Source organism: Medicago sativa, chromosome 8 (genome assembly GCF_051527215.1).
Source record: "Medicago sativa cultivar Bolivia chromosome 8, Bolivia_mono, whole genome shotgun sequence".
Lineage (NCBI taxonomy): Eukaryota > Viridiplantae > Streptophyta > Magnoliopsida > Fabales > Fabaceae > Medicago > Medicago sativa.
Window position 1 is genome coordinate 71,935,575 of NC_140756.1, and position 24,836 is coordinate 71,960,410.

The 24,836-nt window shown below is 32.1% G+C and overlaps 1 protein-coding gene, 2 long non-coding RNA genes and 1 pseudogene across 4 annotated transcripts; 2 read left to right on the forward strand and 2 right to left on the reverse strand.

Annotated features, from left to right (window-relative positions):
• Positions 1-718: 718 nt before the first annotated feature.
• LOC146901199 (uncharacterized) lies at positions 719-5,596 on the reverse strand. 2 transcript variants are annotated; one of them, XR_015022798.1, is made up of 8 exons: positions 5,214-5,596; positions 4,986-5,138; positions 4,025-4,877; positions 3,775-3,893; positions 3,413-3,467; positions 3,168-3,312; positions 1,768-1,882; positions 719-1,463 (listed from the first exon to the last, which is right to left on the reverse strand). It is a non-coding gene; the product is annotated as an uncharacterized LOC146901199 (long non-coding RNA). The 2 variants fall into 2 exon arrangements; XR_015022797.1 differs by having other exon boundaries at positions 3,775-3,889; positions 4,025-5,138; positions 5,214-5,594.
• Positions 5,597-12,229: 6,633 nt separating this feature from the next.
• On the reverse strand, positions 12,230-13,470 carry LOC146901200 (pectate lyase 1 pseudogene; annotated as a pseudogene).
• Positions 13,471-19,649: 6,179 nt separating this feature from the next.
• On the forward strand, positions 19,650-20,401 carry LOC146901201 (uncharacterized). Its single transcript, XR_015022691.1, has 2 exons — positions 19,650-20,141; positions 20,232-20,401. It is a non-coding gene; the product is annotated as an uncharacterized LOC146901201 (long non-coding RNA).
• A 2,087-nt stretch (positions 20,402-22,488) lies between these two features.
• LOC146901202 (basic leucine zipper 4-like) lies at positions 22,489-23,400 on the forward strand. The gene has a single exon (XM_085734633.1). It carries the CDS (start codon positions 22,565-22,567, stop codon positions 23,087-23,089), a length of 525 nt encoding a protein of 174 aa, XP_085590759.1. The 5' UTR covers positions 22,489-22,564; the 3' UTR covers positions 23,090-23,400.
• The last annotated feature ends 1,436 nt before the right edge of the window (positions 23,401-24,836 follow it).

Below are 24,836 nucleotides of genomic sequence, written 5' to 3' on the forward strand. Positions count from 1 at the left end.
CAACATTAGACGTCACATCAATATCTTCACCATCTTCATTGGTTATCGCCCTCCTCTGGATGTAACTCTCGAGACAACAACATATAATTGTCAATGTGAAAATACTGGCGTTGAGAAATATAATCCAACATGTCACAGTAATTGCCCTTGGCTCTCGTTAATTGTCACGAAAAATGAGACAACTAAAAGAAACTGTCGTCTTTGAAACTTGAAAGATCACGATTGATGCACAGGTCTTTGTGATGCACACATGAAATGTTTGTAAAACATGTGTAAAATGTATAGTTGCTTCTAATTTTTTTTTTTTTTGTTACAAAAATAAATAGAAAGAAAAGTGGTGTAATTTTTTGGAAGAAAAGATGGTATAATTATTACTTGACAAAATACACAATTATTTTTAACCCAATTTTTCATTTTATGGATCATTGAAGCAATTGTTAGAAAGACGCTTAAAAATAGTAGCAATCCCATAAATGATTTGCTATGTCATTTAATCATTCATTCATATTAGCAAAAAATAATAAATAATCATTCATTCAATAGCTTTTTCAAATGGACAATGGTTTCAATATCATATTTTTTTATAGTGATTTCAATATCATTGAATCATGCATTCATACTGTTAACATCAGTGAAAAAATGCTTTACTTTAAGGGAATAAGGATCAACAAAAAAATTACAAAAGATATTACTAAGTATAAAAAAAAACTAAAAAAAATTGAAGCTTCAAATGTGCACTAATATAATCAAACACTAAGTATAGCCAAAAAAATATCAATGTGAAAAGGATCTTAAGTGGCAATAAGTTTTTTTTGAATCAACAAAATATTATGGATAACCAAAACACTCGCAAGACGCTAAGAGACGGTGGAAAATAAAAACAAAGAGGCCGCATATATGCGTAACATCCACCCAAACAACCAAAACTATAATCCCACACAAATTCATAACAGCCCCACTAACGAAACGAAGCGAAATAGCGTAAGATATGACACTGAAATCCAATAATAACCACCGGAATTCAGACCCATAACTATGCCACAACCTGCGGAAATCGCAACACTAAAAACCGGAACCCCCCAAGCACCTGAAGCGGAGAGATCAGTCAAAAAACAGCAGCAGAAACAGGTGCCGAACCAGAAAAAAAAACAGGTGAAACAGGTGCTGCACTGTCATGACAGCAACAGAGCCACTGCCCACCTACATGCAATAAGTAAGAGCACATCATGATGTTCACCCCTCATTTTTAGTACAATCCACTATCAAAGCAACATAACAGAAAATTTCATTATGTACACTAATTATATGGAAGACTTAAACATTTGCCCACTTTTCCAACCCACTTTGAGAGTCTTGTATACTTATCCTTTATGGGAGCCTAGCTTCAACACAGGTACCAAAAAAACTATCTTCATTTGTGCTTGCACCTTTAATATAATTGATAAAGGTTCATCTTCACAAACCTGCAATGCAATTTCATAAAAATAACAATAATTTCAGATGAAGTCGACCCCTTTGCTTGAACTCAGCCATATCATAGAAGTATTCCCTATTAATTTCTTCATTTCTGCACAAAACTCCATCAACATCACTTGATCAATACTACACTTCATCACATCACAACTACTCAATTTCACTACTAAAAATAGTCACATCTCGAATCGAGTTCATGATACTTCAGAGGTTGAAATCAATATATGATGAATTTTATATAAAAACACTATAGTTGACATAAAAGTTTTAAGACTAAAGATTTAGGAACTTTACCTGAAGTTTTACAAAACAATCACAGGAAGTGATAATCATGATTATCCAAAATGGTAGTGGCTTATGTATGGGGGAATGCAGCCGCCCTTCAAGGGAAATCAAACCATGCCAACACCTTCTCATGTATTTAGAGAAATGATGAGTACTTATCTCATTGATAACATAAACCTGTGCAAGAGAAATCGTGATTGCTTAAATAAATAAAAAACTATGACAGCATAGAATAGAGTGCACTAATTACATAATATGTGGTAAAACGTGCAAGCAAGTCCATTGTGTCATTTTAACAAATTGTGCAAATATCCTTCTGATAGCCTATAGCTCACATCCAATTGAAATCATAATGAATGGATTTAATTGACAGGCATCCTTATAAACACACTCAGATTGATAACCTTGCTATATAAGAGCTTGCTTGTAGATGGTAAAACCTTAACATAATTTCCAAAAAAAATGTGACAAAAAAAAAAGGCTCAGGTATATCAGCCATTTTTATGGACATCTGGTTTAACCATGACACTATGGCACCTACAATATACATGATTTGCGCATCCTCATGTATCCATTTCTGCATCATTCACATCAGAACATGAATGACCCTCACTCATCCAATCATTAAATTTAATGATACAACAGATAAGGACTTAATGTGATTGAAGGGTTTCCATGAATTTGTTTTGAAGAGTTTTTGTTCATAACATCTGGTATAAACTAATGAAACTAAACTTTTTTCAATGTCCTTTTCATGTATATTTTTTAAACTCTGATAAACTGCCATTCAGAAAGCGTGTAATCTCTGACCACATTCATTGATAGCTATTTTAGCACATACTCATTTTACTAACAGACCAAAGTTCAACAACCATAATTTATTCAGCAACTATTACCCCTGCAACTGAGGGTAAAAATGGATAATAGTCTACCATACCATATATTCAGCAACCATATACATTGACATGATCAAACTTTTAGCTTACCATAATTTTTTTCGATGCACGGCAAGTAAATGTCAACCATGTGTTGATTAAGGATTGTTAACTTAATTGGTTGTCCATCATACAAAAAGATTGAGAATCATGATAGCAATTACTATCATATATAAAATTAAGATGAAATGGATTTTCATTATTTATTTGGGTGAATATCTATCTTTTTTAAACATACAAAATATGAGTTGATATAGAAAACTCAAATTGGATGTCGCTGCTGTTCATCGAAAGATAAAATAGGCATCCACAGATTCACATGGTTTACTCTAGAGCGAATATCAAATCCATGAGATTCAAGCTTAAAAAGAAAACATCCTTCAGTAGTATCCTAAATCATTGATTGTAGAAAAAAAAAATATAAACTTATCGACAATACACTTTTAAGTTAAAATTAGAGATTATTTAACTTGCCTCAGAATTGCAGACCTTGTCATTTTTCACATAAAATCTTCACAATAATAGTAATAACTCTCGATGCAAATTTACTGTATGCCTGATAGACCATCCTATACCAGTCTTAAACTCACAGGTTCTTGCCAACACTGAACTGAAGCATCTATGAAGCAACATTGTTACACACACAAAATAAATTAATTTTGGCATAAAACAGTAGAATGAAGAGTAATCTTGCGAAAATCATGAACAAAATAATTAACCTCAGCTGATTCAACCAAATCTTTGATAGTTGTAGAAAATTATCAGAGAGAGGGACTGTAATCAGACCAGTAAAACAAATTAGAAACTTTAGGCAAATCATTAGTTAATTTTTTAAATGCACACAAAGGATAGAATAATGGTTATTGTAAAAGCTGCACCCTATAATTTTTTCTGAATCACGGTGGCGCACCGTGATTTTGATAAAGTCACCACAGAAACCCAAAATAAGCTTGGATAAAAAATATACACATCTAAGTATAACCTTATGAAATAAGCTCCTTATAGCAGTCAAAGAAAACTACCTTAAAACTCAATTTAAATTACTTGCAACTTGAAATAATATGAAAAAGGAAGACATTACACATGTAGAGCAGACTCTAATAGATAATGTTGTTTCTTCCTCATTTTCCTTTGTCCCTAGAAGCCACAAACCAAGCTTAGTCGCCTTAAGATTCTGATCGTTCTCATACGTCACTCTGCCTTCATAAAATGATACAGATAATGAGCAAACACCTTTATAGAAATGATTCCTCAAAAAAAAAAAACTATAGAGAAATGAGAAAATACTCGTGCCTTGGTTGAAGTCAATAGAGAAGAACATAGCAAAGTACCTTGATATAAAGTAAGCTACAATGTGATTCCATAAGTATGCCCACTTGCAAAAATATGTAACACACTTCATATGTTCTTGCCAAATGATTAGCAACACAGAATGAAAAATAATAGCAGATTCATATGTTCCTTTCAAAAACCAAAATCATATGTTAAATAATTAAGAGGTAATTACATATTGTCAAGCAAGATACTACAACAAATATCAGCGACACACACAAAGAAGTGGAGAACAACAAAACATATATAGCTTTAAATCAAGGCAAGCCTGATGCAAATACAATGTTTCAAAAAGCAGGACACAAAAAGGAAAGAACTATAAGTGAAAAACCTGAAGGGGAAAGAAACCTGTAAAAGCATCACCTTCTCATCAAAGCCTCACTCTCCATCATCATCTTCAACATATGAACTCAAACCTAGTCACACTAACTATAAGAGAAGTTACAGCTCCTAAAGAAACAGAAGAAAAAAAATATGCTAGCATAAATTGTGTGAGAAGGAAATAGTAAAATTGAAACCACGTTAAATCACTTCTATCAAATTGTGAAGTTGGTGAGATGAAATAATATTTATAAAAAGATATTGAAGTGATACCAATGAAACAACCAAAAAATACAATTTTCGTACCTTTTTTGCTTATGATTGTAGCCAGTTCTTTGAACAATGGAATGAATAGACAACATGAACGACACAACAATTAAATCAAAACAATAGACATACAAATTTGAATGGAAAAAGTGCAACAAAATTTAGGATTTTGTTACCTCCTTTTTGTATTCCAGAACCAACTACATCCTCTTAATATACCATAAACAAATACATGTTGCATCACATCTTCAAAATGACCCGGATCTTAAAATACACATAAATCACAAAAATGATTTAAAATCAAAACACGGATTAAGATTTATATTAACTTTCTTCAGTGGAACAGAGGTGAAATTATCACAACATCCTAACCTAATTCAACCTTTATATCCATTCCATTTCTTTCCATCAGCTTTCCCAACCTAATTCAAATTCACGGTAAAACTATATCGCTTCACAAAACTCACCACAACAACGGATCTGTTGCTTGGATTCTCTATCGTAAACCTCTCTCTGAATTCAGACCTAAAAATCACAAAACAAAAATCATCAGAATCAAATCGAACTTCAACAGAACAAATTCATAACGTAAACAATCACCCTTCGGTCGCCGTCTTGGATCCATCAATTTGTGCGTTCAACAAATTGATGCGTGCAAGCGAGTAACTCGCTTAAATGATTGAAGCAGAAAGAAAAAGAAATCGAAAAGGCCATGGTCACAGCAGCAGTGTCGCAGAGAGAAGGAGAGAGGGAGAGAACTGACCGTGCGGTAATACGTGATTGCATAAGGAATGGGGGGAGAGGGTTGGCGGTGGTGACGATGATAAGAGGAAGAAGAAGAAACGCGTGAGAGAAAGAGACGAAAAATTGTTAGGTTTAGGTTTAAATTAGGTTTCGTAATTAAGATTTAGGTTAGGGTTAAAACAGGAATTTTAGTCATTAGGGTTTAGGAAAAATTAGGGCTTCAAAATTGGCTTGGGACAACTTTTATATATAGAATAGATTAAGATTAAGATATACTTTTGGGTAAATTAAAGATACCATATGCACATAATTCCACATATTAATCTTTACAAGTAACTAAAAGCAGTTTAAGGGGTTGATTTCTTCCATAAAATATTTCTTCATATGTACCGACCTGAAATCGAATCCTGGATCAAATAAAATGGTTAAACGACTCAAGTATTTATCACTTATGTTACACTGCATTGGTATTTAGGAAAATATTTTAGTCCGTTTATAAAAGTAATTTTGATTTCAAAATGAAGTTGAGTTAGAAGTAATTTCATTCATGCTTATTAATTCTCTTCTTTTTCTTTTTTTTTGAGACTCCTTAACTTATAATTTGCGCTTCATATAGGTCTCTCCCTTAAACCCGCATTGGTGTAAAGATGTGGTTAGAATAATGTCAATGTGTAAAGATGTGGTTAGTATAATGTCACACCATTTATGTAGCATCCAGTCTCTGGTCTTCTCGTAACAAAAGTAAGTTTTCTTTCTGTAGAGGCTTTTATTTCTTTTGACTATTTTACCTAGTCAATGATTGACTCAAAATTTTACCCAGAAATAAAATTATTTACTCAACCACATACCATAAACCCACGCTATCGACTTGGTCAGCATTCCCAATCTTACGAAACCTATAGGATCATTTGATGCATAATTCCCCCTTGTTTTTGTCAAAAGGACAAATGATGATTAATAATAATGTAGCTGTCATCTCCTCTCGTTAATTAAGCTTGAGCTACAGCTCAGGCCAGACCATTTATTTGTGTTTGTAGCTCTCAACAGCAGTAGCTCTCAATAGAAAGATGTGTCCTCATGTAAGCCCTTTTCAAATTAGATTAATAAATCGATCAAATATTAAAATACAGAACAAAATTCCAAAAACTTGCGTTACCTAAAAAGGAAAAAAGACAACCTGCACGGTTTCATTTCTCTTTGTTGCTAGAGCCTTCCAGGATCAATCTACTAGAGAGAAGTTGAAGGGAGACGAAATTTTCATGAGTTTACCTAAACATTCACATCCCCATGTTAAGAATAAATCTTTGCACGGATCTAACTCACATACTCAAATTGTGTTTGTAGACCATACCAATCACGTCATTAATTCAAAGATAGTTACTGAAGTTATTTAATAATTGATTACCCTGATGTACCATGATGTACCACAATTGATGTGACAATACATTATTGGATGTATTTGTAAAGATTCCTAATGCATATAAATTAAACTCATTATATCAGATTTTTAGAACACGTAACTTTAGTTCATTAAGGCATAGTTTTAAAAACCGGAAAAGAAACCAAATGTATGTTTAGACGAGCAGTGATTTTGTTGAAGCTTCAAAGTGTATCTTCAAAGAAATGCATGATGGCTCAACGTAATTCTGTTATTCTCACCACAAATCCAAACATGCAATAAATTTCCTTTGCAATTGCATACACAAGCTGCCATTTTAAAAATTGCATAAGATGAGGCTAACATGGTCAAACTAGCCAAACAAGTTGCACCAAAATGTCCTAATTTTTGGGGTTTGTAATGAGAAAATTGCTCTTCTCCCTTTAGTTTTTTCTCATTCTCTTAATTCAACGTGAGTTAAGTGACGCTCGGCATTTTTCAGCGTGAGTAACTTCCGTTGAAACTCACTCAATTAAGGGAATGAGCAATTTTGAAAGGGAGAAGAGCAATTTTCTTGTAATGATGAGCCCAACACACAGACCCACAAACCCGATCCACGGGACGGGCCATATTCACAGCACTAATAGAAACGAATGATTATTTATGAATCAAGCTAGTTGAGAAGAAAAACCAATAATTATAACTGGTAATTTCCATGCAACTAACAGTGTATTTACCTTCTCTCCAAAAAAAAAAAAGTGTATTTACTTACGTATTCAATTGACTCGCGGTGCATTCAACATAGCTCAGAGTAGTAGCAGCTGTAGCTTCTCTCGACACATTGATGCACTGCCATCGTGGTTCCAAACACATTAATTGATTTGAACTGTCTGCTAATGGGTTTGTTTGGCACGGTGCTTAAATGCACCTTCCATGGCTGCCAACAGGAAACAGTTTCTCTTTCACATTTAACAACTCATTGAAAAGCAATTTCTGACGCACAACTCAAAGTAAGATGAATCCACTGTTTATACCAAATATGCAGTCTACCTTATTCTGCACAAAGATCGTGATTATGTTGTAATTTAATAAGTTTTGATATAGGTTTATAACAAACATCTTCCTGTAATGTCGGTTTGAGATTTGTGTGGAAGCTTCCATAAATGTTGGAAGTTTTGTTAAGTACCAAGCAATGTATGTCATTTGTGTTGGACATGATGGCTGCAATTTGGTTTTGCTCTCTAAAAATGAAAAGCTCTTCTATCATGTTTTATGGTGCTTAAGGCATCTGCAAATTCAAGTTTTCCAATTTAAGTAATTGTTTTCACTTATATACCCTTACCAATAAATGGTAAATACATATTTAAGATTAGGGCTAAAGGGAATGATTGTAGATTACACAATACTTTCTATAAAACCTACACTGTTAATTACTTTTCTTAAGGGGTGTGCCAAAACCTTAAATGGCATACAATATCGATGGTGGGAGTACTAATGGTGTTTGTTCTGCAGTGCAGATATTGTGTGCTTGTGTTAAAAGATTTATAGACATTCATCGTCCATCCAGTAGTATCATTTTTTATTTGAGGATGTAATCAGGTTGGGAACCCATCTTCAAATTGGAATATCTCCGTGCAATAAGCCAGATACTATAATGTTAAATCCATACATGACAACTATGGTTAAACTAGAGACTGCTAGAAATCCATGTACCTTACAAGTTATAATGTAATTGACATAACACCGCAGAACTAATAGATAAAAAAGAGAAAATGGAATGACTTTTATGAATTTTATTAGAGGACAATGAATTAGTACAGAGACAGCTGGAGAAGAAAAGATACATCTAAGACAGAAAAAAATAGAAACTAGAATTCATGAGAAGGAAGAAGATTCATTCATTTACAATAGAATACCCTTCTCTAACCTCAGATACCAATCACCTTTTCAAATCTTCATGGCATGTGAACTTATCTCCTCAAAAGTTAGGGAAAACACATACTCCTAGTCCTATATAACAAACTGTGATTATAAAGTTGTCGAAACCTTAAAAAAAAAATAATCAACAGTTAAAAATTTGCACTATCCTCTAAGTATATGTTTGGAACAGAGTTGCGTTGAGCAAAATTGAGGCAGGAAACCGCTTCAACATGAAAGCTCGGTTTTCTAGCTTCTCTATTTTCACAGCAACTATTCACTTGGATTGGAGATTGGTACTTCCACAGCCAAACAAAACAGGCCATAAGTAAAGAGCATTCCTCACTTTAGAAGGAACAAATCTAACAACAAAGTCTATTCCCATCAGTTCCCCCCTTTTCAGCTCCCAATGTAACTAAATTTCCCTTGTGTGCATAGACGCTCACATCAGTACAAATCAGTCTGGACTCTGGAGCAATGTTGTCAAATTTACACCGTACCAGTGCCATGGCATTACGGCATAGTGAATTTTCTGTCAGCCGCCATAAGCGGCAATGCTATACCTATTAGATCTACGATGTTTTTTCTATACGGACCGAACCCTACTCACGCCAAACTTTATATTCAACCAGTAGTACATATCAGTATGCATTTAAATCTGTTTAAAATGCATTTGTATGCTCAAACATATACTATTTTATTGCAATATAACAAAATTTTACATTGATCTCAAGTGCAAGGGTTATTATAGAATTAATTTTGAATAAATCTAGTCCTAGATAAAAGGAATGTGAAGTATAACTATAACCTCTAGAAGAGCACAAAATTTCAATAAGCAATGTTGCATTTAAATTCTGGTTTATGGTCTTAGGAATTAAGTTGAGGTTGAGTCATTTTCCTTAGCAATAGCAGTAGCAGCGGCAGCGGCAGCAGCTTCTTCTTCGAGACGCTTCTTTTTCCAATAATCATCAAGTGGAGGTCCAAATATTGATTTACCAGAAACAACACCAATACTGCACAGTCCATAATTCAAATGTCATATAGGTTAATAATGATAATTGATTATATGAGATGGAAAATAAATCGGTGGATGTATTTATAGAGAGAAAGGCAAGACTTACATGACTGCACCGATGACAAGTGGGAAGGAAAGAAACTTTCTTCGCCCGAATCCTCCAAACATTTTCGAATATAGTTTTAGAGAAAACGCTTCAATTGCCGGTGACACGGTGAGGAGTAGGTGAGGTCAAACGAAACCCACAACAGCTGTTGGACTGGACAATAGAAGGCCATTTAGCACACCAAGCCCATAGGACTCAAATCAGTTGATCCAAACATTCATGACTATTTCTTCAGGCCCTTAGAACTTTACTCTTCTCACTTCCCAAATTTCTCTTATTTTCAATTGTCGTTGGCTGAACGGCACTTAACTGTCATTCGACTGACTTTCTGGCAGTAGTTAAGGACCATTCACCATTTTTTAATTCGGTTTAAATAATTTAAAAAGTCTTTCAACAGGATTTAACTGTTGTTGGAGGTAAATGGGTAATTTTAGGTGGATGAGAGAAATTTTGGAAGTCTAATGAGTAACTTTCTTTATTTTATTTGTCCCTACTTATAAGACGATTATGACTTATGACTAATTGACAAGGTATATATTGTTTCACTGATGTTGTATATCAATTACATTCATTAAGTGGATCAATTACATTGATTTAACACGGTCACAATATTCTATTGTATATCATATCTCTATCCAACTTATTAATCTATAAATTTTTTTTAATAGTTTCTCTTACCGTTTTTTAGGTTTTCTTTTGCCTCTAATGATTTGATTGATCTTCATTTGATTTACTCCTTATTACAAAATCTACATATCTAAGTTTCCACCATCTTCTCCGTCATTGTATATTATGTGCCCAATATATTTAAATTGTGAAACATGATGCATGACATGATCTTCTACTTTCACTTCAAAACTAGAAATACTTTTCTTTTTGTTAAAATTGTTTTCAATATATTTTGTCTTACTTGTACTCAAGCGGAAGTCATGCGCTTCTTCTGATGAGTATCTCAACTTTCCATTTAACTCTTCTCTTTGACAGTGTATATGAATTAAATTCATAAAATTATGATATATTAAGTGATGAATAAAATGTAAAACATAATCAAGATTACTATTGTTTAGAAAGAAACAAAAAAAAGACTTAATTTTTCAAGTTTGTAAAAGTATTTAAATACTACTACCTATCAAATACTTAGAAAAATCGCATTCCTAACAAAAATAGAACTGTGTTTTGTTTTTTAGCTAGGTACCATGAACGAAGACAGAACCTCTCCGCCTTATATAGTTATATATAATTAATTAATTATAGTTGGTCCTATCAACTTTGCAGTACGTTTGCAGCATTCATTGAAAAATTGATTATTAATAAAATGCATTTTGTTTTTGATATATAAAATAAAATTGTGCAGCATAAGTTTCTTTTTGTTAAGTCTCAACCAATAATGAGCATCTTTTCCGTGCCAAAACTAGAGACAAAGCAAGGAATTTTCTTTTTTTTCAAACCCCTTTAAACTCGCAGCTTAGATACCCTTTCCTAGTAAACTTGTGGGTTTAGGGAGCATATAAGTTACTGCTTACAACTAAAAATGATCATTAGATAATAATTATAAGTTTATAAACTCATTGTTCAATCAACCTTGCTAAATAAATCAGTCAAAAGAGATAAATTGTTGGTCTACGATGAGCTGCACCAAGACATGCTTTTCCAAAGGTAAAAAGGTCAAGAATTCATCATGCACATGCAAAAAGCATGATGGTGTTGGAGTGGCAGCGTGGCTATGTCAAAGTGTCGCAGCAACCTTTTTTGCTTCCTTAGAATTGTGCTGTTGTGTGTACATTGAAACAAGGGATGGTCCCGAAGATGATTCCATTGTTCAACTCAATCTTATTCCTTGTGCAGAAAAGGAGGATTATAGCGCCGAAATTTTGAAACATAATTGAACTGCTGAAGAACTTTACAACTAATCAATGTCGAAAGTTGAAACGGCATATTACATGTATCTATGGTTTGTTATCTTCTCTTATCAAGTTGAAAAATTGAACTTCTCTTATCAAAGTGCACGAAAATAATGTTACTGTATTTATAATTAATTATTGTAAATTTGAAAAAGTATACATCTAATATTAGAAATAACTTTGTTAAGAGATGTTAATAGTTAGTTAAGTTGGTTATATTTGTTTGATATCTTCTCCTTCTTTTAATATGTATTAATGGATTAGATTCACGGCCGTTTGATGAATCCAACGTTTAATATTATTTTCCCAAAACAAGAGAAATGGAGAACCCTAATAGAGGCACGCTGATATTATACATGGCCGTCTTAACAAATCCGTAGGCCCAGTTTTAGTCTTTTAAAGGATGTAAAAAAAAATTAAAATTTGGGCCCCAAAAAAGAAAAACACTAAACAAAATTATTACAAAAAAATACTCAAGCAAGACTTATGAATAAATTCGGTTTTACTTTTAATTTTGTTTATTGTATAAAAAACTAATAATTTGGCGATCATAAATTACCTAGGCATGCGCTGGTGACAATTAGGTCCAAAATAGTTGTATACAACGGTCACTTTCATGTTTTTGTCTCTCACAAATCCATCATCGTGACCAAGAAGCATAACTTTATTTTGCTCTCTAAACCAATTGTTGGAGATCGTTATATCAGTGGAACCGCGTGTAACGTCTAGAAGACCATCTTGACAATCATAAAGTGTGTTATGATCGATCCAAATTTTTGAAGCAGAAACCAATCTGATTGCATCTCCATCAACTTGACCTAATGAAATTATCTTTCCATCGGGACCCATCACCATTCCAGGAGCTTGAGGTCGACAATGATGAACTCGAATCCATGGATGATTATATTGGTTGTCTAATAACAAATTACAAACATGTCATTCTAAGTTGGTAGATATGTGCTTGAAATATTAACAGAGGAAAATTAAATTAACTATAATAATTATTGTACAAACTTGAATGAAAAAGAAATTACGCACAAAATTTATAGAAAAATGATAGAATTTATCTCTAATTTTAATGTTGTATAAGTTTTAGAGACGTTAAAATAAAATTAAAATGTATTTGTTTCTGGTTTTAGATAATGTTCTAGTATATAACAGTGTAGCAAATTCTTTTTGAATTAGGTCAGCCTTGGTAGCACTTTTTTACATGGATTTTGTTTTGCTACACGCTGCCTTGTGGGAGACATTTCAATTATCCATTTGTTTCATATATAATTTTCATTTCAAATTCAATACGTTTTAATAATATTGTGTTTCTTATTAATATTTACCTTATATATCATCAAACACGCATTATCTGCAATATGGACATCGACGCCTCGACCGTCAATAGTGGTGAAACTACTAATGAGAAGAGGTCTCTGAAGCTTAATATTCATGTTCCTTTGGAATGTGATCCAAACTTTACCTTGAATTCTGGAAGCTCCATATCTCAAGGTTCCAGGTGCTGGATTTACAGGATGGTCACTAGGATCGGTAACTTTATAATGGATTAAGTCCTTACCTATGTTGTTTGTCATTTTCCCTACATATCCCACTGAGCAAACGGCAAGTTGTTGCCGATGTTTCCTCCATTCAGGATTGAACCTCCAACATTGATCAATCACATTCATTTTCATTTCTTCTATCTTAGATTGCTCATTAGAACTAACATTGGTTGTAAAAAATGTGACCATAAGAACAAGTAAAATAAAACACCAAAAGAAGGAGTTAATTACTTGATGACTAGCCATGATTGAATATATACTTATTTTGAATTAATTATAATACTAATTGAGTTACTGAGAAAAGAGAGATGCTAAGAAGCCATAGGTTTGTTTGGTTTTTATATTAGATACTAATGGTGTGAGCAAGTGATAATGTAGGTTAAAGTTGTTAGTAATTGCTCGGTGTTTAGAAGTTTGTTTAAGTTGTTGTGTTCAACTGTGGCCAAGGGATTCACTCGTTTAAGATGAAAACTAAAAATAAAAAGAAGAAGGGTTTCCCTCAACAAAAAAGAAGAAGAAGGGTTTAGTTAGTTTTAAATCCTTAGCTTCAATTGTAACAATCTAACAAACAATTAGCTAAATTTAGACAATATGTATAGAACGAGATAATGGAAAGCTATAAATATACACAAATGGGTTTAGGAAAACAAAACATTGCCTATCATTTCTATTGTTGTTACATTTGTTAATATACGTATGTTTTAGTTGTTTATGATGATTGATGGAGCTAATTTTGTGTAGCTAGAAATTTATTAATTTCAATCTATTACATAATATATTATTGGATTATGTAATTATTTAGGTAAAATATGTTTAGTCCCTAAAATTGAGAGCTTTCAAGTTAGCCTCTACTTAATTTTTTTTTTAGTCCCTACTAATATCACCATTTTCATTTTTGGTCCCTAGGATCAAACTGAAGCTGACTAGACTAATGGAAACATTGACTGGACCTGCCACATAGATGTCCACGTCAACCAATATTGCCATGTGTCATGGTGATTCATTTTTTTTTGAAAAAAGTTCAATTTCTTTTTTTAAAAAAATATTATTATTATTATTGCTTTTTACCACGTGACAGTATCCAAATTGCATTCATTGTGAAAAATGGACACCACTTGTGTACCGTTGGAATATCAATGTTATATAACATTGGCTAATGAAGGTGTGCCACATAGTACTTCACATGCATATATTATCTCTTTCCTCTTTAGACTTTCCTATGGGGCACACTTTCATTGGTCAATGTTATATAACCTTGGTATCCTAATAGTACCAATGTTGTAAAAAAATTAAGGATTGACAATAACCTTGATTATAACAATTAAGGATTGACATAAAAAATTATAAAAAAAAAAATTGTATTCACTGTCAAGTAATAACCTAAGATAAGCAAATGTTATTTAATAGATAAGCATTAAGTTGTGCATTATAAGTGCACATAGTCAGACATGTAGCAATATCGGTTGACGTCTACGTGGCAAGTCCAACCAGTGTTCTATTAGTCTAATCAGCATCAATTTGACCTCAGGGACCAAAGATGAAAATGGTGATATTAGTAGGAACTAAAGGAACTATAAATATTAAGTAGGGATTAAACTTGAAAGCTCAAAATTTTATAGGGAATAAAAACATATTTTACCCTTTTTTATTTTTATTTGTAAGATTATCAATTAAATTTAGGGTTAAATATATTTTTGGTTCCTATAAATATGTCAACTTTCATTTTAGTCTCTCTAATTTTTTTTCAACTTTTAGTCTTCCAAAAGTTTTTCATCTTCACTTTTGGTCCCTCCTTTAAAGTAAATTCATGTGTAGAATTCATATTTATGATGAAAATTTTGTAGAAAAATTTATAATATTATAAGAATCTCTCCAAAAAAAAGAATTTTTTAACAAAACATGAATTAAATATGAATTTTCATATTTTTATGGTTAAAAATTCATATTTAATTTATTTTTTTAATTCTAATTTATTTATTTTTGAGTGATTTTACAATATTCTACACATTTCTGTACAGTTTCATTAAAAAAGACTAAAATTAACTTAAAAATAGGGACCAAAAATAGTGATTGAAAATTTTATAGGGACTAATAGTTGAAGGAAAATTTTAGAGGGACTAAAACGAAAAGCTAGTAAATTTATAGGGACTAAAAACATATTTAACCCTTAAATTTATAGACCTAATTAAATATGGATGTTAAATCTCATTATTATTTTTAAATTTTTAATTGTAATTTCAATGTTTCTTAATTTTGTTTTTAAATAAGGGGCTAAATCTCAAAGAATAACTACAAAGAAACTAAACAAGAAAGGGAAATGTTAACGAGTGCCCTCGGAGCACTCTTTAAGTAAGTATCTACAACCCTCACGACTTTCCTATAAACATGAACCACATGGACGCTCAAATTTGAAGCAAGGAGTTTTGTAATTTGTCGTCTTATATTTTTTAACTCGTGTGACTTTGATCCCTTTATTTATGTATTTTTATCAATAGTTGTTAAGAAATTAGAAGTTCTTAGTATGATGGTTAGGTTATAAGACACTTGTGCGAGCGAAACTTCCAACCATGAGGACAATACATTATTTTGATGCCTCATGCGTCTATGGGAGTACAAGTCCCTTAAACAGTTAAGGAGCAACATGATATTCTGGAGTCAATTATTCGTGGGAGGATAAGCCCATGATAAATTGGTATGGAGCAATCTCACATCTGCAGGGCCAGGAATTTTCGGCCCACGAGGTTAACCATGGTTTACATAGTCCTTAGGTCATAGTTGGTAGGAAACATGTATTAATCCAGCAAAGATGTAGAGGGAATTTGAAGAAAACAACAATTTAAGTGGTGTTGTCGGGGAGTTTTGATATTTTAAGGTAAGGAATTCGCTTTACTTATCTTTTTTTTCTTCTTTCTTTTATCTATTTTTGTTTCATATATCCTTAAACTCAAAAAGATTTAATTTTTAATTAGTTTAGTTTGTTTTATTTTTCTAGTCATATCTTTGTTGTTGATTTCTTTTTTTTTTCCTACTCTAAATTTTTTAAAAGATTTGTGTTTGTTTTATTATTGTTGTTCTTATCTTGGAGAGTTTTTTTTTATAAAAACAAAACAATATTCATTCATTCAACTTAATTGAGAGTATATCAGATACAATAACATGTTCAACATCGCTAAAAATGTAAAGAGCGAATTTGCGAACAAACTCACATCACCCAAGTTAATAACATACAACAGCAAAATGCCTACAAATAATATGATAAATTCTAAGTCACTGAAATACACATGTTTTCGGATATGCAACGTCCACGCCCAAATCATTGTTTGAATCTTTAATTGACTGAAGTTGAACGTTCAATAGGAATCAAATGAACACCGCAACAAGACACGAAATCAAACGCCGCACAAGACGACGAACAACACAACGCTGCACTCAGTCGACAAAATTACAAAAAACACAATATGAAAAATTTGATACGTGTGAAAACCACTTATTTAAATTGAAAGAAAGAGGAAAAAGATGCAGAGAGGTGATTCTAGATCAAAAAATGACCTAAAACCACTTCTCCTCGATGATTGAAGAAGAAAAAGAAAACTTAGAGAGAAGGCGGAGTTTCTCTCACAAATAATTTGACACTTTTTGTTGTTAACTATTATTTTGGAGAGTTTTATTTGGTAAAATTATAGTCATGGTACCTTAATTTAATTTCAGCTATCTTAGATTTTGGTACTTTCATCACTTAAATCTTGATGTCATGTTTTTTATTCTAATAATCAAGGAAGGAGTTGATGGTAGATACAAAAATATTTTTCATAACCCCCAACCACTATATCGGAATATAGAGAAATGATCCTTTCTATTTGCTTAGAGTAAATGAAAAATATCATTTAGTGAGAGAAGAATACAAAAAATATATAATATAGTGGATCCTACCGCTAATCGAGTTACAACACTATTAATTATTTATATTTTTTTCAAATTTTTTATGTTTTTATCTCTCTAAATAATAGAAATGAAGAAAGTACTAAATAGAGAATCCTAACTGGAATCTATAACCCTCTTCCTCTCAAAAGAAAATAATAATGCTTACTATCAACTGTAATAACCATGTGACATCAAATCCAGCTCCATTCATGTGTGCTGCTAGCTGCAACTGATAAAAAAGCAGTCCCCAACAATAGTGCATACATCTTATCTGTTTCTCTAACACAAACACTTCATACGGTCATAACTCTTCTACACCACAAATGCATTGCTTTTAGTGGCTTTTATCCGTTCTTTTCCATAAGGTAAGGGGAATGTGATGGCTTTGCACCCCAACGCCTTTCCTCCAACGCATTTGGAGGAGCCGACACTACCCAGCCAAAAATAAGTATAGCCGACTAAAACATATAACTATTTCCGGTTCATTTTAGATGTTTCATTTGAGTTTTGCACACTTCTTAAGATAATTATTTGACGTTGATTTCAATGATAAAACAAATGTTATGTAGGGAAATATTTTTATTAATAGTACTCGTTACGGTCTTTGTTATAAGAGAAAATTTACCTTTTATGTTCTTTTTATAAATGATGTATATAATCTCTAATATAGACTAAATAAAATATTTATTGAATGAATCTAAAAAATAAATTTTCTCTTATTATAGAGATCGGAGTAATACTTAGTGAACTAGTGATGGTAAGTTGAAATATAATAAATAAATGAGTTTGTCTAACATATACAATATTGTGCATGTTAAAACTACAAAAAGTAGTAATTTTTTTATTAAAAAACACTAATTATTTATTAAAAAGTTATATATTTAATATAAGATGTACAAGTTCTAAGACAAGCTTGTCATTTTAAATTTGTTAACATATGTAAATTTGCATATGATAGAAAAACCTTAAATAATAATAAAGTGGTAGAAAAATTTATAGTGCGATGGAGGAAGTAAGTATATTTTTCATATACATTTGAGAACATTTTTTTTTATATGACAAATGTTAGTAATTAATTGTTATGTTGGTTTTTTCTCATTGTTAGGGCTTGAACCCCTAGACGTCCAATTTCACAACCCTTAGCTCAAACCAGTTTTAAGGCAATTATAGATACTTTATAAATAAGTTGCAAGACAATTATAAGACCAATTTCTCAAAGTAATTAAGATATATTTAAAGGGTTGATAACACACAGGCTTGTATCAAACTTTGAGCAAAATAAAAGGAAGTATTTGTAACAGCCCAGGCGCCTTTTTTTTGTAACAGCCCAGGCGGGTCCCGGCTAGGCACTGTACCCTCCGGCACTGTTACTCACAAGCTTAATTGGTAGTGGGAATGCATTGAACTAGTACTTAACCCCAGGTACTAGGTTCGATTCCCACGGGAGGCAAAAACACCACTATAGGGGGGGTGGTGATTAAGCTTGTGAGTAACAGTGCCGGGGGATACAGTGCCTAGCCGGGACCCGCCTGGGCTGTTACAGTATTAAACCATATATTTGTATTAGTTGTTATATTATAATATTTACTCATTCGTTTAGATTTGAACCCATAACCACAAATTTCTTGTCTCGGTGTTCAAACCAGTTGAGTCAAACCCTTCCGCAAACAACCAACACTTGTACCATAGTTAATTATTTTAGATTTTATTAATGAACAGTTAATAAGTGAGTGGGTCATTAATAGATAAAAGTTTTTTTTTTTTTAAGGAAAAAGTATTTTTGAAATTTGTTTGTTGATCACAATTACTTTCAAATTGTAAGAAAAACAACTTTAAACATGTCTATGTCCATAGAAAGAGAAGTATTTCTTTAATGTAAATACTACATACTTATACACGAAATAGCATGTCATAGTTAGTGATGAAAACAATGATTTGCTCTCTATTTGTTCACTGAAAGTGAAGTGCTTTGACCTTTCGTGCGCAACAAGGGGTAGATAAAATAGAGGTATAGATCTGAAGTGAGAGGAAAATGTAGCCACCCAAAAGTAAAGATGGGATGAGGAAAGAAAACATAAACCTTTTCATTGTTTTTTTTATTAATTTATCAACCAGGTGGTGTGTACCATATGAAAAAGAAATAAATTATCAAGTGAAGATTGATTCAGTCGATAAGGATTGACTCATACTATGTAATAGTGTGAGTTTAACTCATTGTTGATGTAAACTTCTTTAATAAATGATCTAAAAGTATTTCTATCATCACTCTTTGACATTTGAGGAAGAAAATTGCTAAACCTCGTGAGGGATTACACAATGAAGCCTTCGCGAATCAAATATTAGTGCATTTTTCGGTTTCTCTCATGTTGCTATCTCTCTTTCGTATATTCCGCAAAAACCGCGTTTTAATTGGTTAACTGTTCATTCAGGATGATTTAGGGTCGATTTTAGTCGCTTTAAATAGCACAACTCTTTGAAAAATATCATAACCCTTATGATTTTCACATCCAATATATCTAAACTTTTTGTTACCAAATGAAAGAAAAGGAACTAAATTTTGGAACCATATATGTTTGCATAAATGCTAACTCATTCTAAAGGAGAGTATTTTTCAAAAATGAAATTAAAAATAAAAAGGCAGAGTAAACAACTCTATGATTTTCTTCTTTCCTTAGCTTTTAATTTCTTGAACAATCCTTTCCTTAGCTTTTAACGCAAAACCTGTATTATTCTTTCTCAATTTTCTTCCCCAAGGCCCCAACTCCTATGACTAATCTAGTAACCTATAGATTCTCTAGCTACAACTATGAAGACTTTATTTTCACGATTATTGTATGCCTCAAATGCTTACCGTTAATGTCCAGTAAGCACCTATACTTACGTGTGTGCGTGAGCACTGCCCACATGCGCATCTTAAAGATGAGAAGAGTCCAGTTTTTTCTTTCTTTGACCGCAAGAATTTAGAAGAGTCTCGTTGCACTTAGGTGACATTGAAGGTTGGTGATATTGATGACATTGTATATACTATCTCTTTCATTACCAATCATTTTCTTTCATCAAAATTAATTTATTTTAATCATTTATAGAACATTTTCCGTCATCAAAACACACTAATGCTACCAATGTCACCAAAATTCAATGTCAGCTAAGTATTTCCATTACTATGAAGCCAAATACTTTAAATTGATGATGCCCTTGTCCATTTAAATATTTAATTTTAATTTTAATTTTTTATTAAAATATATTGGCCGTTTCATATCTTGAATTTTAATTTTTTTTTATGTATTTACGTATCTGTATCGTATCAAGTATATAAGTTTCTAGGCCTACGATTGCTTGCCTACAAAAGATAATTTGATAAAAAGAGATCTTTAGCGGTTGATTCAACTATGTGTTGGGTTGATCCAAAATATTAGGAAGCTCAAAGCAAGATTAAAGATGAGGAATTTTAAAGTTTAAAATACTCCTCCTTATTTTATTATAAGTCGTTTGATATTTTCACATATATTAAAAAATGTAGTGAATTTTATATTGAAAAAAGAAATTATGAGTGGTTTTATAAAATTATCATTTATTAATGACATGAAAAAGAGATATAAAAGAAATTAAAAGAGAGAGTAATAAATGATAAAGAGAACGATAGAAAAAATACCACTAATGATGTATTGGTAAGCAAATTGACTTTTTTTTTTTGGTAGTGAAGCAAATTGACTTATGATAAAAGTAAAATATTTTTTTAAAATGGCCTATAATAAAAAATGAAAAGCTATGTACATATTTTGGAAGATGTACATACGGAGGGAGAAATATTTTTGTAAAATTACAAAATTTTAGTTTAAAGGTTATTTTTTAAGTTTTAGAATACGAATTCATTTATCAAAACTTTCCGCTCTTTATATTTTAGGTCAAATGCATCCAAAGGTCCTTTAAGTTTTTCCTAAGTTGGTCCTTTAAATTTCAAAAGTCCCAAATAAATCCTTTTAGTTTCTGAAACGTTTCAAAGTCATATAGTCAGCGTTTGAATTGCTATAAAGATGTCAAATTAAACATTAGTTGCAAAACAATAATATTTAGGCACAGAGAGTAGAACACACAATAACTATAACAGTGCTTTTAAGGTTTTCCCTTATGAAATTTGTTGTGTTTCATCACATAATGAAACTTTCATCACATAATTAATGACTCAAACCGTGTACCAATCCCTTTTGCTGCAAATTAATATAAAGATGAAAGTAAAATTGTGATGCTATGATGCCGCATATAGGTGTAACATCTAAAAAAGATACAACAATGCCGCATATAGGCGTAACATCTAAAAAAATCCACAAAACAACAACACCCAAGGCAAAGACAACAAAAGCTATGATGCTGAAATCCAATTCAAACCATCGAAATTCAGTCCCATAGCCCTACCAGCAACACACAACAGCAAAACAAACCCACCGAACAGCAGAAAATAGACATGGGCAGCAGAAAAAACTGTCACAGAGGCTGCTGCCATCTGCAGCATCAACCACACAACTAAGCAGCAGGAAGCGCTGGTGGTGAAAAATCCCTGCCAGAAACACAACAGCACAGCCCCGAGACAACAAAACCAAATAAAAACATCCTAGACTGACGGACAGTATGACTTTGAAACGTTTTAGAAACTAAAAGGACTTATTTGAGACATTTGAAACTTAAAGGACCAACTTAAAAAAAACGAAAAACTTAAAAGACCTTTCGATGCATTTGACCTATATTTTAATGGTCCAGATGTTCTAAATTATTTCCTAACATTTTTCTCTACATGAAAAGATCCTAATGTTAATTTTAATACATGCCATATAGGATCCACATCTATATGTTACATTGAACTATGTTATCAATATATTTGTTTTTAGGGGTATGTTATCAATATATATTATTTTCAATAGACACTTACAAATTAGTTAAAATTCAAATTAATCTCTAAGCAATCATTTAGTGAAACTAATTTGAATTTCAAATTTTCAATTGATTAAAACGTGTTTTGAGAAGAATGGACCAGACAATATCCATTGATTATTTTTTTTGGTACAAATAGCACCATTGATTTTAACTTTGTGACTAAACTTTTTCCTAAAAAAAAAAAAAAAAACTTTGTGACTAAACTTACAAACCAATCTTTGGAGGGGCCCATTAATAGTCCTAAATATAAAAAGAGATGTGACGTATTGACCCCACATGCCACAAGCCACCATAGTGCCAAATGACTCAAAAGCCATGCACTGTAAACACATTTGAGACAAAAATACCCTTGTTAACTCCCAATAATTACACATTTTCACCCCAAAAATCCTCCATAAATAAGGGTACCCTCCACTACATTTCTTCCCTTTCTCCCTCCTCCCTTTCACCACTCTCTAATTACACAAAACTCTGCCACTTTACTGCCACCATGCTCTCCACCCTCCCTCCCTCCGACCCTCTTCTCGACAACCCATTCTCCGCCTTCCACGGTGGTTTCCCGCCGTGGGATTTTCACGACCTATTTTCAGATGATATCAAACCCTCAAGCCCTAAACCTATCACTTCAAGTTCCGGTTCAGATGAACCAAACCAACCTCATGAGAAACGTAAACCGGACTCAGACGAACCGAACCAAGGGGCGGTCGATGAGCGAAAGCGCCGACGCATGATATCGAACCGGGAATCAGCCCGAAGGTCACGGATGCGTAAGCAAAGACATGTTGAGAATCTAAGGAACCAGTTGAACAAGTGTAGAATGGAAAACCGGGAAATGAAAAACCGGTTACAATTCATTTTGTTTCACTTGAACCGGATACGAACCGAAAATGAATGGCTTCGGTCTGAGCGAACCATGCTGAACCAAAGAATCAACAACTTTACTCAAATTTTGGTTTGCCAACAATTTCAACCTTTCTCCACTTCATGGACATGTAACACTACTATGGTGGAGTAAATCACCTTGATTAATCAAGTGAATTAATGATTAATCAAGTGAATTAATTATAATATAATCTTGGTTAAAATTCTATGACAAAGTAGTAATTTGTCTGTGTAAAATATTAAAATTAGATAAAATTGATAAAAGAGTCTGGGGATTTTCCGTGGTATTTTTTGGGGATCCAAAAGCTAGAATAGGTTTTGGAAAATATTGTAAATTTTTTCAAAACCACAAGGGTAATATATACTTTCGATTATAATCAATATATGTATGTATATATTATCCTATTTTTGTTTAATCTATATATGGGTTGCTTTGCTTGTGTATTTGGTTGATTATCAAAATTGTTTCCCTTACATATTTAGTTTTAAAATGTATTTTTCAACACAGAATCTTGCCACAGACACGACATATTTATACGATTTTTTAGTTGTATTTTTCTCTTTTCTTGGTTTCTTGATATATCATCACGTTCAATAGTATATGATGTCGAGATACTATGTCAAAAATTGTGTATTCAAATAACACATATGAATTTAGATATATAATTATCCATTATTCAAAGATAATTTATACAATGAGTATTTTATATTCTAATATCCATGACTCATGACTAATGCTGCAAACTCTGAACTCAAAGCAAATATCATATGTGAATCAAACTTCCTAATGATTTGATCCAATCTCAATATGTAGTTAGGAAATCATGGATGAAAAAAATGTAGTTAAGCAATCACATCACGTTGGCCGGGGAAATAGGAATGAAAGCGGAAACAATGATAACACTGGTGACAAAATATATGCAATTGCCAATAAAAAGAATTCTTGCATCTAAAGAAAGGTAAAAAGTGGACAGAGAGAAAAGAGAGAAATTGAAAAAGAAAATGTGGTGGAATATTTGATCAAATGTAATAAGGGAGAGAAAAATATTAAAATAAAACCACATTGTTGCCATCTACTCCTTAAGTGGTGTGATGGTGCAAAATCCAAAGATCCAAATTTATTGACTTTAAGGTAGAAAATCGAGATTGGATTGGTAATTTTCATCATACCCTTCATTAAGACAAGGAATATGCGGATTGACTAGTTAAGTTTGGTGCTTTTTTTTTCGAATGTTCTAAAGTCTTGAAATTTTTGGTCACCTCAACTGTATCATTCCCTTCTTGATGATATTCTTGGAGTTGCTCGTCTGAGATTGTAGTTTTAGTTTTGTTTTGTCATTTCTTTTTGATAAAAAGAAAAGAAAAAAAAAACAGTGCATGTGATTAATTTTGTTTAATTTTATTGAGAGGGAGATAGAAAGCGAGAGAGATAAAAAATAAAGAGAAATTCTTACATGAACTCTTACCTAAGAGATCATTCTTACACCCAACCAATTAAAATCAAACATCTCATTAAAATAATAAAAATAATTAATATCATAATTTTTTCTCATTATTTTTAATATTTCTCTCTTTTTCCCACTTTATTTAACCAACAAAAACCACCCATCACCATTTATGTTTTCATTTCCTTAATTAAAATCACATTTTTTTTAAAGTTAGTAACATGTGTCATATTTTTATTGGTTGGGTGTAAGAATAATCTCTTAGGTAAGAGTTCATGCAAAAATATCTCAAAAATAAATAGTAGGGAGAGTCACGGGGCCTTTTTGTCTCATAGTCATTGCATAATCTATATAATTAGTCTATAATATCGACTAAATTCAAATAAAAGAAAATTACTTTTTTCTTTGGTACAATATACATCAATTATTTAATAA

Coding starts and splice junctions, on each gene's coding strand:
- LOC146901202 (XM_085734633.1), top strand. CDS start 22,565: ATGCTCTCCACCCTCCCTCCCTCCGACCCTCTTCTCGACAACCCATTC.